The sequence below is a fragment of the Equus asinus genome, chromosome 26 (assembly GCF_041296235.1).
Source record: "Equus asinus isolate D_3611 breed Donkey chromosome 26, EquAss-T2T_v2, whole genome shotgun sequence".
Lineage (NCBI taxonomy): Eukaryota > Metazoa > Chordata > Mammalia > Perissodactyla > Equidae > Equus > Equus asinus.
This window is the reverse complement of record NC_091815.1, coordinates 23,564,502-23,578,506: the sequence shown is the minus strand read 5'-3', so window position 1 is coordinate 23,578,506 and position 14,005 is coordinate 23,564,502. Positions and strand designations below refer to the sequence as shown.

The following is a 14,005-nucleotide window of genomic DNA, read 5'->3' as shown; positions in this document are numbered from 1 at the left end:
CTGGGACATAACAATCCTCAAGAAGCACTGAGTGAAATAAATGGATAAATAAATACATGACGACGCTGTTCCAAGGAGTGCGTGAGTCCAGAAGATGAGTAAGAACTACCCGCCCAGGGAGGCGGGCTGAGATTAGACCGAACCCCCGGGGCGCTCTCTCCACCTTCTCCTGGGCTCCTCAACTCAGGGGTCCCTGGGCCACGCCAGGGGGAAGCCCTGCCATGTGGACACTCTCAAAGCCAGTGTTTCCCAAATCTGCAGGAGAACCGCTGCTAAGTCACGAGGTCACTGACTTGGGTCTCGAGCGGGAGTCGAACATTTTAAACAGACCGGCCCAGAGCCAAGTGCATCACACACTGTCTGGCTAAGTGCGTTAGGGAAATTTTGGCTTCATCCGTCTTTAAACATAGATGTTTCTGTACAGACACAGTCCACTGTGGACTGTGGTCAAGGAGGCCTGAGCCACTGCCTGGGTGCACATGTCCTGTGTGGAGAGAGGCCACAGGTCTGAGGACCGGCAAAGGCGTCAGGAAGCCAAGGAGATGAAGACCCCGCTGGGGTCCTGGACACGGCTGGCCCCTGCTCAGTGCACTCAGGAAAGGAAAGGGAGGCTGTGGCCTTAGGTGTCCCAGCACAGGGATCCTTCTCAGGGGCCCAGGGACGAGGCTGAGCCCAGGGGGATTTTCCTGTCTCTGCATTTTTGTGGGCGGCAGCTCATGGCTGCCATCAGATGCTCAGGGTGGATGAGGTCCAGACTCCAGGTGTCGGTTCCTCCACGTCTGTTCTTTGTCACTTGCTCGCCTGCCTGCCTCTCTCCCACTGGTTCGCGAAGTGTGGTCCTGGGCCCAGCAGCATCTGCATCCACTGGGAACTTTGTAAAAATGCATATTCTCAGGCCCCACCAGTGAATCAGAGATGCTGGGCGGGGCCCGGCAATCTGAGTTGAACAGCTGTGTGGGGCCCTGCCCTTTACTGTGGGGGCTGGGAGGCTAAGCCGTGAGCTCCCAGACTTCCCGGGAGCTGGGAGCACGTGATGCAGCTGCGGACAGGGGAGCATTCGCTTTCTCCACAGAAGGGAGCTATAGAGACGCCACAACCTTCCCGCTGTTCTCCACCTTGCACCCCAGGGGCACCAGAGCAGGAAGCTGGAGGTGGCACAATAAGGATGGTGGAGCAGGAAGACACAGGGTGCCAGGCCCCGAGCTGCTGCACCAGTCGGCTCTCTCTGTCCAAACTTCCCATCAGGGGAACTGTTCAACCTCTTCGTTTAGGCCACTGTGGGTCAGGTTTCCCCAGACCTTCAGCTGAATGCACTCCTAACAGATAGTCTGTGATCCCCCCCAGAAGTCATAAAACCCGTTGGTCTCAGTAAAGAGAAAAGGAAAGAGAGACAGAGGGTCAGAGTGAACCAGAGACAGATGAGACGAACAGCCAGGGATTTTTCTCCCTGTACTGGGTCCTCGAAGGCTGATGGATGGGCAGCAGGGGCTGGTCCCCGAGCCGCCCAACTCTATAAGCAAACCAGTGTGCAAGCACACACATCTGTGAGCACGCTTCCGGACTGTGGGGGAGTGGGAGGTAGTCTGGTCCCCTCAGGAAGCCAGACTAGGGGCAGCGCCTTACCTGGGTTGCCTTGGGGAGTCACGGCTGCCCCCGGCCAGGCCGGTGGGGGTGCTGGAGCCCGAGGAGTACAACTTCGGCCGGTAGCCCTTGTTCTGGCCAGCCACCGCTGGGGCAGGCGACACCTCACGCCGCCTGTCCGAGTGGTGGGAGCGCCCGGCGGCCTCGTGCCCGCCCCCACACAGGCCCACACTCCCGGGCGGCTTGTGCGGCTTGGCTGGCCGAGGTGTCTTGGCCAGCGACAGGCAGCTGGGGCTGGAGGTGTAGAGCGTGGTGTCGATGCCGCTGTCGCTGGAGCCGCCCTTGGACAGGGGGTCTTGCTCTGGCTCCAGAGGGTCCAGGGGGTCGAACCAGCGGTCGTCGCTGTGGCTGCTGGACGCGTTGCTGGAGAGGGTGTTGCTGCTGGAGTGGCTGGAGTACTGAGGCTCGCCCTGGAAGGCAGGGAGCGTGTCAGCCCTCGCTCGCCTCCCCGGCTCTCTTCGTGAGTGTGAAGGCTGGAGCCACGGCTTCCAGCTCTGGCCCCCACAGAGTGGCCACGTGACCTCGGGCAAGTGAACGAACCTCCCGGTGCCTTGGTTTCCACAACTGTGAAGCAGGACTCATGACAACCCTGCCTCACGGGGTTTGCTCAGAGGGAGACGTGGCAGTGGGGATGTAACGTGCTGCCCACAGCTCGGGCTCACTGCGTCTAAGACCTTCCCTCCCGAGTTCGCCCCTTCCCTGCCTTCGCAGTGGCGCCTCCATCCTTTCAGCCGCCCTGCCCCACAGCCTGGGAGCCACCCGACCCTCTTTCTGCTCCTACACTCGCATCCAGTCCCACAGCAAATCCCACAGCCTGCGTGCCCACAACAGACCTGTCCCCTCTCTGCCCTCCACGGCGCCACCCCGCTCCCATCTACCGCTGCATCACGGCAGCAGCCTCCTCGCTGGTCTCCCTGCTCCCTCCTGGTTCCCTTGACCCTGCCAGCCCCCACTTTGTTCCCTACATGCAGCCAGAGAGAGGCTGAGAACACCTGCAGCAGATCACGTCCCCTCCCTGCTTAGAACCCTCCCGAGGTGCCACCTCCCTCCAGGGAAGAGCCCACGAGTTCTAGGCTCTCACTTCACCTCCTCCCTCCCTCCTCATCACTCTGCTCCAGCCACACTGGCTTCCTCACTGTTCTCTGAGCACACCAGGCACACTCCCACCTCAGGGCCTTTGCACCTGCTGCTCCCTCTGCCTGCAATGCTCTTCCCCCAAGTATTTTCATGGATCGCCCCTTACTTCATTCAAGGTTTTGGCTTACAGCTTACCTCCTCAAAGGCCTTCTTGGACCCCCTCATCCTAACGTAGCAGAGCTTGATACACTCTCTTCCCTTAACCGTGCTTTGCTTTTCCTCCCCAGTAAGGATCAGTTCTCCGTGTTACATAATGCATCTGTTTATCTGCGTACTGCTTGTTGCTGCCACTGGGATGTCGGCTGTGCGAGCACAGGGTCTCGGCCATCCCCTTCATCACTGTGGTCCCAGTGCTGGGACGTTGTAAGAGTTCATCAAACACCCATTGAATGAACGGATGCAAAAGGTGCCAAGTGCTCACCAAACTCTCTCCCTTTCCCGGGCGCACTGGGACTACATTTCCCAGCTTGCCTTGCACTTCTATGTGGCCTCGTGACGGAGCCTTGGCCAATGCAGTGGAAGTGGAAGTGACTTACGCCATTTCCAGGCCTGGGCCACAAACACTTCCCACGGGATCCTCTCTCCTTCTCACCCCCGTCTGCTGGAAAGAGGCCGGGACCCAGCAGAGGCTCCGGGGCCCTGAGGACAGCAGAGCCACAGGAGGAACGGAGCCTGGGTTCCGGGACCGCCATGTGGAAAGCTGCTCACTGAACACCCGTCCTGTATTGTCAGATGAGGGAAATAAGTTCCACTGTGTGAGGTCACCGAGGTTTGGGGACTGCCTGTGGTGGCCGTTAACCTACTGCTGTAGACTGAAGGTTTGTGTCCCCAGGTTCACGTGTTGAATCCTAATCTCAGATGTGACTGGCGGTGGGGCCTTGGGGAGGCAACTGGGTCATAGGGAGGAGCCCTCACAAATGGAATCGGTGCCCCTGGAGACCCCGAGAGCTCCCTCGCCCCTTCCGCCACGTGAGGACCCAGCGAGAAGGCTGCCTGTGACCCAGGAAGCGGGCCCTCACCAGACACTGAATCTACCTGTGCCCTGGCCTTGGACTTTCAGCCTCCAGAACTGCGAGAAATAAATTTCTGTTGTCCCTAAGCCACTCCAACCGTGGTATTTTTGCTACAGCAGCCCGAGCTGGGAAGACACCTACCACGACAGATGCAATAATGAGAAACTGGCTGGTTCTAACTCCAGACCAAGCATTTAGCTCCTCGGCTAGAGTGGACGGTGGCAAAGGGGGAGGATGCGTGGCACTCAGGGGCCCCGCCCAGGGGAGGCCATGCCCCACAGCACTCAGCTCACTTAGCTGGCAGTCCCAAAGCCCCAGGGTGGGGTGGGCGGGGCCCAGACTCACTTTGGAATGCCTGTTGGGGGACTCTTTGCCTGCCGCATCCTGCCTGGAGGCGTGCTTGCTCCCGCTGCTTCCGGCCATGGCTGAGAGCCGGGCCTGGGCGGGCACGTGCCACAGAGGCTCTGCAGGAAGAAAGGAGACACAGCAGCGGTTAGAGGTGACGCAGGCTGAGGAATGTGGCCTAGAGATATTTTGATGGTCCCACCCTCTGCCAGCCCGCTGGCTCAGCTCACCAGGGCCTTGAACCCATCTGCTCCCGTCCTGGGTGTGAGACTCAGTAATGGAATATTTACTGAGCACTTTCCACTGTGCCAGGCACCACTCCAGCGTTTCACATGGTCCACTCATCGATGCCTTTCAGCAACCTCCATCACCATCCCCAAGGGAGGCTGTGCACACCACCATCCTTACAGGCCTTCAGATTGTTTTGTAAATTCCTTGTTTACATTCTCTACCCGTTTTTCTATGGGGTTGACTGTCTTTTATCTTACTGGCGAATAGGACTCTTCGTATAGGCAAGGTAGCAATCCTTTTTGGTTAAACGTGCATAACTTTTTTAAAAAAGGAAAACGGCATCATAACAAATGTCCTACAACTTGATTTTTCACTTTACGATATACTTACACTTGCCTTTCGCTTTGCTGCTTCGTAACACATCCTCACGCAACTGAACATGTGGTCATCTTATTTTTAAGAGCTGCACGGCATTCCAGCACGTGAATGGACATCGGTTACTTAACCAGTTTCCTACTGATGGATGTTTAGGTTATTTTCCATCTTTTCTTTGCAACAAGGTTTTAGTGGCCTTCCCTCTACATGCAACTTGGAGCAAGCGTGGGACGCGTCTGGGACAGAGTTCTACAAGTGGGCTTGCTGGTTCAAACGTGAAGTGGGTTTAAAACCATGACGGCTGGCGTGGGTGTAAATTAGTCTAGACTCCCAAGACTGGTCAGTGTGCCTGACCTGAGCATCTGACCTTAAAAAGCAAAACAATGACCCAATGGAAGGCTAGTCAGTATCGATTAAACTTACAAATGCACTAACACAGCATCTGAACCAGATGGTCTCACCCCAGAGCCCTCACTTTTGATCACTGCCGCATTTACGATACTTATCAGTAATGATGATTGTTACGAAGCCAGTGTTCCGGGTCAGCAGCATGACCTTGCCGCGTCCTCTCAATAACACTGTGAGGTAGGGACAGTCCCACGTCCAACAGATGAAGGAGAACATCAGGACGCAGGGGTTAAGGAACTGGTCCGAGGTCTCCCAGTGAGAAGGGCTCAGACCTGAGCTCGTGACCCCTGTGCCCTCTGTGCTTCCCCAACACGACACCACGGGTAATGAAGAGAGTCAGGGCTTGACAAGCAGCAGCCGTCATGCTCCTGGTGACAGGGGGGTCCTGTGCTGAGGGCTGGGCAGGTGTGATCTCACTGGGCCCCAAACTGCCCTGGAAGGAGAGACACCTAGGACGTCCACTGCCGAGGAGGGATCTGAGGTCACTGTCAAGGTCACATGGCTGACCCAGAATTCCCGCCAGGCCTGTCAGAGCCTGTGCTTAGAGCCATGCAGCCCCAGGGTGCTCTGGGCCCACGTTCCTTCCTGCTGGGGGAGGTTCCCGCTCTGGGTGGGCCGGGCAGGGCGCTCAGGGCCACCGCAGAGAGTGGCCTGGCTGGTACAGTGATGGGTGTCACCGTCTGTGTGGCTTTGAGTTGGGAACCACAGATACGAGAAAGCGGGGAGGCTGGCCGTTTTGTCTACCTACTCTACGTCTGGAGTGGGGTTTCCTCTTTGGAGCATCCCATGGGTACAGGAGGTACCCGTCCCCTGGGAGGCAGCCAGACCACGCTGGGAGACCAGGTTTCTCCTGAGAGCCAACCCCGTGCAGTCATGTGCAAAGCCTTCCTACCACCTACAGCACCAACGACTCCCACATTTCTGTCTGGCCTGGACCTCTCTTCGACTTCAGACTCATATATATGGCTGCCTCACCACCTCCAGTGGGGTGTCTACTGGGCACCTCCCACTGGACACGGGCAAAGCCAAAATCTTCCCCCAAACCTGCACCTCTCACCGTCCTTCCTGCTCAGTCCATGTGGCTCTGACCTTTCAGCTGCTCAGGCCACAGCATCCTTGACTCCTCTCTCTACACCCACAGAGGCATCAGGGAACTGTCGATTCGACCTTCAAAGGACCAGATCCAGAACCAGCCCATCTCTCCCCCATACTGTCCCCACCTGGCAAGAATCTGGAGCCTGAGGGACCCTGTGAACACCTGAGTTGGATCCCATGCCTCCCCCGCTCAGAAGAACTGAGCCCTGTGGCTCCTGTCTCACTCTGAGCACAAAGTCGCAAGGTCCTCCCCCGTGCTCTGTCCCCGTCACCTGCCTGACCTCGCCTCCCACCACTTCTCTGCCCCACACGGCCCTCCTCTCGTCCCTCCAGCTCCAGACTCACGGCTGCCCCAGGGTCTTCCACTAGCTGATCCCTTCCATGGAAGGCTCTCCTTCTAGTCTCGCCTCAAATGTGATTTGCTCAGAGATTCCGCCAAACTCTGTCAACCTCTCTCTTGGCCTGTGTTAGTTTCCACTTGACACGCGACATTATTGGTGATTATTTTATCACCACGTGCCCCCGTGTACTGTCCATCTCTCCTACCAGACTGTCAGTTTCAAAAAGGCAGGAGGTGCCCGTCTGGCCCACACTGTATCCCTGGCACCCAGCCTGGTGGACATCATTAGTGACATGTCGAAGGAACCGAGGGATGAAGGCCAGTCTCCTTTTCCTCTGGCTCTCCCAGTGTCCCTGGCTCTGCCCTTAGCAGGCCCTAATTCTGGGCTGTTCACTGTTCTCTGGACTGGCCACCAGTGACCTTCCCTTTAACACCTTTAACATGGGCGACAGACACGGATTTGGTTGTGAGAGAGGTGCTGAAACTGTGTCCGGGCTCGGACTCCGGACAGCTGGAGACTCTGGGGCCACCTTCCCAACCTGGGTGCTCAAATGCCTGGGAGACACTCACACTCCGTGGGTGAGACACTGCGGGTGGGGTCTGCAGGTGGGGGAGGTTAAGGAGGGTTCTAGAACCCAACAGGCCTTGATTCAAATCCCAATTATGCTGCTCACCAGCAGGGACCCTGGACACGTGACAATCTCCCTGTGCCTCCTTTTCCTCATCTCGAGAACGGGGCAGCCCTAGTGCCCACTCTGTTATGTTCTGGGATGAGGAAATAAGTGCACAAACCTGGATTGCTGTGACTATGATTATCATCATCTGAACAGCTGTGCAAGCCCGTGTCTGTCATGTTGTCAGATCCCTGCCCCTCACCTGACCACCTTTTATCTGAGTCTGAACACATTCTAGACTGCGTGATGATTTCCAAACACACACTCTGTGTGTGTGTGTGTGTGTGTGTGTGTGTGTGTGTGTGTGTGTGTCTGTAGGGGGGTTGTTAGTCAACTTACAACAAGGTCCCAAGGAAGTGAGAGGGGCACCAAGCTCCAGGGGACAGAAGAGAGGAGAAGGGAAGAACAACGGTGGGTTTCTGTGACACCTTATTTAAGGCCCACGGTAAGTGCTGGAAAAATTTCCTCCCCGTTTTAATGAAATCTCTAAGCAACACTTTTCTTTTATTAACTGGGTGGAGAAAAAAAAGATCCGTATCTGTCTGTGTCGGAGCAAAGATTGCGGAAGTGCTGGCAGTGATGGGCAGGACCCAGCGCGCCGAGGAGAGGAGCACCCCGTGTCCGCAGGCCCTGGGGGCAGTGCGGCGGTGGGGGGGCCGGGGCAGGGCTGGGAGGGTGAGCTGCTGGCCTCCAGTCCAACCATTTTCCCCGGTTTAAGGGAACCCCGGGGCCAGGGTACTGAGGCCTTCTCCAGGCCGTTGACCCCGGGCCATGCAACCTCCTCCCTACCCCACAGTGCCCGGGGAGCCGGTGACGCGCCGGCACGGCCATCCCCAGGAGCTGCCTGGAAATTCTCAGACATCCCCTAAGTGGACACGTCCGTCCCCTCCCCCTCCCACGTCAACACTCTCTGATACTTCCTTTCTTTTGAACCCACCCATTCATCTGGTGGTTCTCAGACTGTAAAGGAACTGCAAGTTTGCTATGTGAAATTATGTTTAAAATATTCCCCTAAGGAGTACATGCCCACGAGCAGTAATTACATCAAGGAGAACGAACAGATGAGGAGATGCTCATCTCATCAGACGGCAGAAAAACGGAAACTAAAACCACAACCTGCTACTACTCTGTGCCCCCCAGAATGGCTGGAATGTAAAGGCTGGTGAGGGGGCCAGCCCAGTGGCACATGGGTTAAGTTTGCACACTCCACTTCAGCGGCCTGGGGTTCACGGGTTTGGATCCTGGGCACGGACCTACACACTGCACATCAAGCCATGCTGTGCTGGTGTCCCACATACAAAACAGAGGAAGATGGGCACAGATGTTAGCTCAGCAACAATCTTCCTCAAGCAAAAAGAGGAAAATTGGCAAAAGATGTTAGCTCAGGGCCAATTTTCCTCACCAAGAAAAATAAAAAAAGAAAAAGAAAAAAAGAAAAGTCTGGAGAGGATACAAAGCAAATGGAACTCTTGGGTGTCACCGGTGGCAGTGTGAAATGGTTCGTCACTTTGAGAAACAGTTCGACAGTCTCTTACAAAGTTAAACATGTGGCCCAGCAATTCCTCTCCCAGGTACACACCTACAGAAATGTGAGCTTGTGTTCATCAAAAGACATGTGTGAGAATATTCCCCAGTGGCACTATTCTAAGCAGCCCCAAACTGGAAACAACCCAAACGCCCATCAACACTAGAGCAGAGTCATAAACGGTGGGCCATTCATCCAATAGAACGCTACTCAGAAACCGCGTTGCTACACACTGTCCCGCGGATGACTCTCACGGACACAACACTGAGCCCAGCAGCCAGCTGCACACACATGATGCAGCCGGCGGAGCCTGCAGCCCATAAACTTCAGCACCAGGCAGGACTGGGTTTGGCTGTGAGGAGCAGGAGTGGGGGGCCCTCGGGGTGCTGGTTGGGAGGGGCATGGGGGCTCTTGGGAGGCTGGGTGTGGAACGCGGGTGCGTCACTTTGTGATGGTATCACACAGGATGCTCAGCATATGCTGTTCGTCTGTAACAGTTGGAAAACAGCACCGGAGGCTTATGGAAGGAACAGCCTCACAACACCGTCCTCCTGAGAGCACCGCTTTTAGTCCTTTTCATCGCTGTCTCCTGGTGATCACCACCCCACGTCACACATCTGTGCTCTGGCTGCTGACTGACAGTGCTGGCAGAGGCTGTCTGCTGAGGCCGTCTGGATGGATCAGGACCCGGCTCACAGGTCCCCACGGCTCTCCCGGGTGACCTCTCTAGTCTCATGTGTGGCTCCTGCAGCTTTTGTGTGTTTTATCCGTGACTGACAGGCGAGGGGCGTCCCCCGTCAGACTGTAAGGGAGGGGTGTGCAGGGCGAGGTCGGTGGGCACGGCTGGCCCGGGGGGGCCTTACCTGGCTTCTGGCGCTCCATGGTGCTCTCCTGGCTGGTCAGGCCGCCCGAGGAGGAGTCACCGCTGGACGTCCCATCGTGGCCGAAGTGGGGATCAAAAGACAGCAGTGGGTGAGGCGCGGCCGCATACCTGCAGGGGAGTGAGAGGAGGCACAGGCGGGGTGAGGACGGCTGTGTCAAAACCACCTGAGCCTCGGGCTTGTCCACTGGGGGGTTTACGCACAGGAGGCTCTGCGAGGAAGGAGAAAGCAAGGCTGGATGAGTAAGCCTGGAAACCTGCTATTAACCGAGGGTCAGGAATGAGTCTCGCCTGGGACTCCCGCCAGGGAGCTGGTGGTGGCAGGGAGCGCAGGGCAAGGCGGGTCCTCAAGGAAGGAGGGGCAGGAGCCACTTGGGGCCACCGCCCTACCCGTGGGCTCCTGGGGGATCCTGTTTCTTGGCTGCAAAACGGGGTGAGCTGTTGTCAGCAGCCCCCGGGGCCTGTTGGGCTCCCCCTTTCTCGGGTGGAGCAGAGCAGGATAAGGAGTGTTTACAGGCACAGGAGGCCTGGAGCCGGGCAGGATGGGGTTCAACCCTCACCACCACCTCTTGTCCAGCCAGGGACAGACAGTCACTTTCTAGCCTGGAGACTCAGTTTCCCTAGCTGTCAGAGGCAGTCACAGTAGGCCTTTCCCTATAGAACTGAATGACATCCAGGGTGCCCAGCACTGGGCCTGATGCTGATACGACACAGGCGAGCTGGGACAATGGGCCCACGGGCCAGAGCTCTGCGCGTCCCTCTGCCGGAGGAGGGCACAGCTGTGTGCTCACGCCTCACAGCGAGGCAGATCTGGGCTCAAACCCCAGTTCCGCCTTGCAAGCCATGTGACCCTGGTCCGCAAGCCTCGTCGAGGTGAGCTGCAGTTTTCCCATCTGAAAAATGGGATAATGACATTTTCCACCTCACAGGGTCGCAGAGCGGAGGAAACAGTCGTCTCCCAGACAGACTCTCCGGGAGGCTGGCTCTGCTCACCCACAGGCCAGGGCAGAGACCGAACGGAGGAGGGGTCCCCGTGGCCTCACCCCCCGGAAGCATCCTCCATGCCCTGACGTGAATCCTCTGGGCGCCTCCCAACGTCCGTTCACCTCAGCTCAGAGTCAGTCATGCCAGAAACCCTGCTCCCCGCCCTGGCTTGGTTTGGGCACAGGCAATAACACAATTTGGCTAATGAGATGTGAGAGGGTGTGAGTTTTTCAGATTCCCACAAAATATTTCTGGCTTTTCCCCTGGCAAGCATATGGTAGGAGGGGACCCCTGAGATAGGTGGGGGGGCCGTGCGGCTGGTTCTCGTCAATGAGCCGTGAGGGAAGTGACTCGGAGATGGAGGCTGCCCCGGTGGCCTGGGTTCTGAGACGTCCCCTGCCAGCCAGCAGTGGAGCTGCACCCTGGGAGGGAAATAAACCTTTGTCAATTTAAGTCACTGAGATTTTCAGGTGCTTGTCACCTGGCATAACCTGACTGATATGGGAGAAATTGGCTACAAAAGTCTCTTGCTTCTAAGAGAGATGGCCTCTCTTCTTCATCTGGGCGTTGCTGGTCCAGGCAGAACACCGCGAGCTGCTGTCAGCCTCCGGCTGCCAGTCTGAGGATGAGGTCATGGCTGCGGGTGAAGAGGGGAGGTGGCAGGAACCCGGCCCTCGGTAAAGTAGTCGAGATGCTGCCTTAACCCTCCCCGGGCCTGCCCTGCCGCTGAGCCTCCTGTCCTGTAAGATAACAAATTCCTACAATGCTTGAGCCAGCCATATCTCGGTTCCTTGCAGCCAGAAGCACCCCATCGACACAGGCCCCGTACTTTGTGGCGTTCCTGAGCCTCGACGAGTCAAGCCCATATGGTGATCACTCGTCTGGCTGCTTGTGTCTACACTTGCCACTTGGGAGGGTGATGCAGTGGGACCCCCGACATCCAAAAGAGGAGTTAGCCGACTTCTTCAGGGTCACCCCGCCAGCCCCAAGCCAGGCGGTCTCCGCAAAGACTGACTCTAAACGCCTCCAGGGCAGCAGAGGGCGGCTTCAGAGACACACTGGACTTTCTGAAAACTCGTCTCTGCTCACCTGCCAAGAAAACACATAACATCCCCCCTCCCAGACATCACCTCTGATGCCTCCCGGAAAGGAAGACAGAGCCAGGACGACAAAAGCATAAGCAATCTTCAGCTGACCGGCTGACTTCGCAGCCAACTGCCTGGTAAAGTGTGGCTCCTCCATAGCTGGAAATGGAAGTGTTGATGTGCTCGTTCCATTTTCTCAAAGTCTCTCCATCAAATCCCGAGCACGAAAGGAAAACGGCAGCAGCGGCTGGGGTCAGCCAGAGGAAAGAGGAAGGTAGGAGGGGCAGGTGCTGCATGCGGCTCCCCCGAGATCCCTCCCCTCCCCGCCTTTGCCACCGAATCCCAACTGCACCCAGGGCAGCAATGCCATCAGTCAATGGACTACATTTCCCAGGCTCCCTTGCAGTTCCGGTCAATGAGATAAAAGTGCTGCCCGTGACGTGACTTCCAGGAAACCTCTGGAAGTGCGCTCTGGTGCCTCTGCCTCATCTTCTCCTCCAGGCTGAAGACCAGGAGGACGTAGGCCAAGGACGGCAGAGCATCGGCGACGGGGAGACTGGCTCCCTGACAACACGGGAGGAAGTAACTGTCTCATCTGAATCAACATTTTCTGTATCATGAAGGCAAACCTAATCCCACGCGGCACAGAGGAAACGGCCAGGACAGACACGAACGAGGGCACAGGCCTCTCCTGAGGGCAGGGCTCCAGCCTGCAGTCACTCTCCCACACCGATCATGGACCAAAGGACGGGTGAAGCACAGGCTGACTGGGGAGAGGGTGGAAGGACGGTGTGGCCATCGTGGGCTGCCATGCCAGCAGCCCTCAGCTGCCGCGTCCCTGCAGGTGGAGCCCCGATTCTGCTCTGGCAGGCATCCTTCTGCCAGGTGACTGGAGTCAGTCCTGATGGTTTAAGACAGTCATGTAGGCGACCTTGCCAGGTTTGGTTCAGGGATGGGCAAGCGACCCAGTCCCTTCACTCTCAAAAGCAAAGAGAAGCTCTTCTGTCTTCCTCTGAAGGGCACTGGTTTTCTTGGGACCACAGAAGCCATCATGGGTCACGAGTGCAGCCAGGTCCCTGAGGACTGCCCTGCAGAATTTAACCAGCCATACATCTCGGGACTTCTTATTATGTGATGATAAATCCCTCCAATGCTTCATGCCTTCTTCTTCTTCTTTTTTTTTTTTTCCTGAGGAAGACTTGCCCTGAGCTAACATCTGCTGCCAATCTTCTTTTTGTATGTGAGCCATTGCCACAGCATGGCACTGGTGAGTGGTATAGGTGTGCACCTGGGAACTGAACCCAGGCCACCAAAGCGGATGCACCGAACTTAACCACTAGGCCACCAGGGCTGACCCTTCACGCCTTCTTGAGTTAGGTTTTCTCTCACAGAGAGCCAAATGCCTCCTAACTGCGGTACCACTCTTTAAGGAGCTGACAGAAAAATACAGAGGGGAAAAAAAGCCAACTAGGCAATCTGATGAGCCAGGGTCTGGGGCCTGGTCTGGCCCTGCAGGCTGGGTGAGCCAGGCACATGATCTGTCTTAATGCTGTCCCGAGTGCGGTCTGCCCATCCTGCACGCAAAGGGGCAAACTCCTGAGGGCAGCCAGCGACCGCCAGCCTCTGTCACCAGCCGCTGGCCCAGGCCCTCCTCTCGGCAGCACTGGTCTCAGCACCGCTCGGACACGGACGTTCCATGTGTGAGCAGACGCGCAGGGCGAAGCCACCCGCCCATGCTCACAGCTCACGGGGCAGGCCACTGGCTCACAGGGCAGGCCATCTCGCCACCTTGTCCTTCAGTAAGTTTGAGATGGGCCACGGGATAGGTTCTGTCCACAAGGGCCTTTGTGCTCCTAAAAGCCTGGCAAGGAGAAGCCTTCAGCAGGAGACAGAGGAGCCCAGAGGCGGAAAGGTCCGGCTTGCGTCACACAGTCTCCAGGATGTCAGGGGGCAACTGTGCAGCAGGAACAGGGTTACGGAGCTGAGGCCTAAGGCCACCGAGGCAGCCCGACCTGCTCCCAGGCCTCTTACCACAGGCTGGTGACAGCCTAGGAAAGACACTTCTGGGGGTTTCGGGGATGAGCTTTGCCAGGGATATCTGGCAAAGCTTGGAAGCTAGCTACGGACAGAGATAAAAACGCGGAGGCTTGGGCCGCGGAGAGCAGAGCCAGGCTCCACTGGAGCTCTGGGAAGGGACGGGTGGGCAGGGAAGAGCGAGAGGCCCAGGAAAAACTGCTATGTTTCCACTTGTCAATGCCAGAGAGCCGGAAAC

General features: G+C 57.2%; 1 protein-coding gene across 7 annotated transcripts in view; it reads right to left on the bottom strand.

Annotated features, from left to right (window-relative positions):
* The window catches only part of SIPA1L3 (signal induced proliferation associated 1 like 3), a 260,408-nt gene that overhangs the window by 33,727 nt on the left and 212,676 nt on the right, over nucleotides 1-14,005 (bottom strand). For all 7 annotated transcript variants that reach the window (XM_044759866.2, XM_044759864.2, XM_070498190.1 and 4 more), the window contains 3 exons: nucleotides 9,648-9,775; nucleotides 4,137-4,255; nucleotides 1,624-2,051 (listed from right to left, as the gene is read on the bottom strand). In XM_044759866.2, coding sequence (XP_044615801.2) covers nucleotides 1,624-2,051; nucleotides 4,137-4,255; nucleotides 9,648-9,775 — 675 coding nt within the window. The remainder of the gene's footprint in view (nucleotides 1-1,623; nucleotides 2,052-4,136; nucleotides 4,256-9,647; nucleotides 9,776-14,005) is intronic.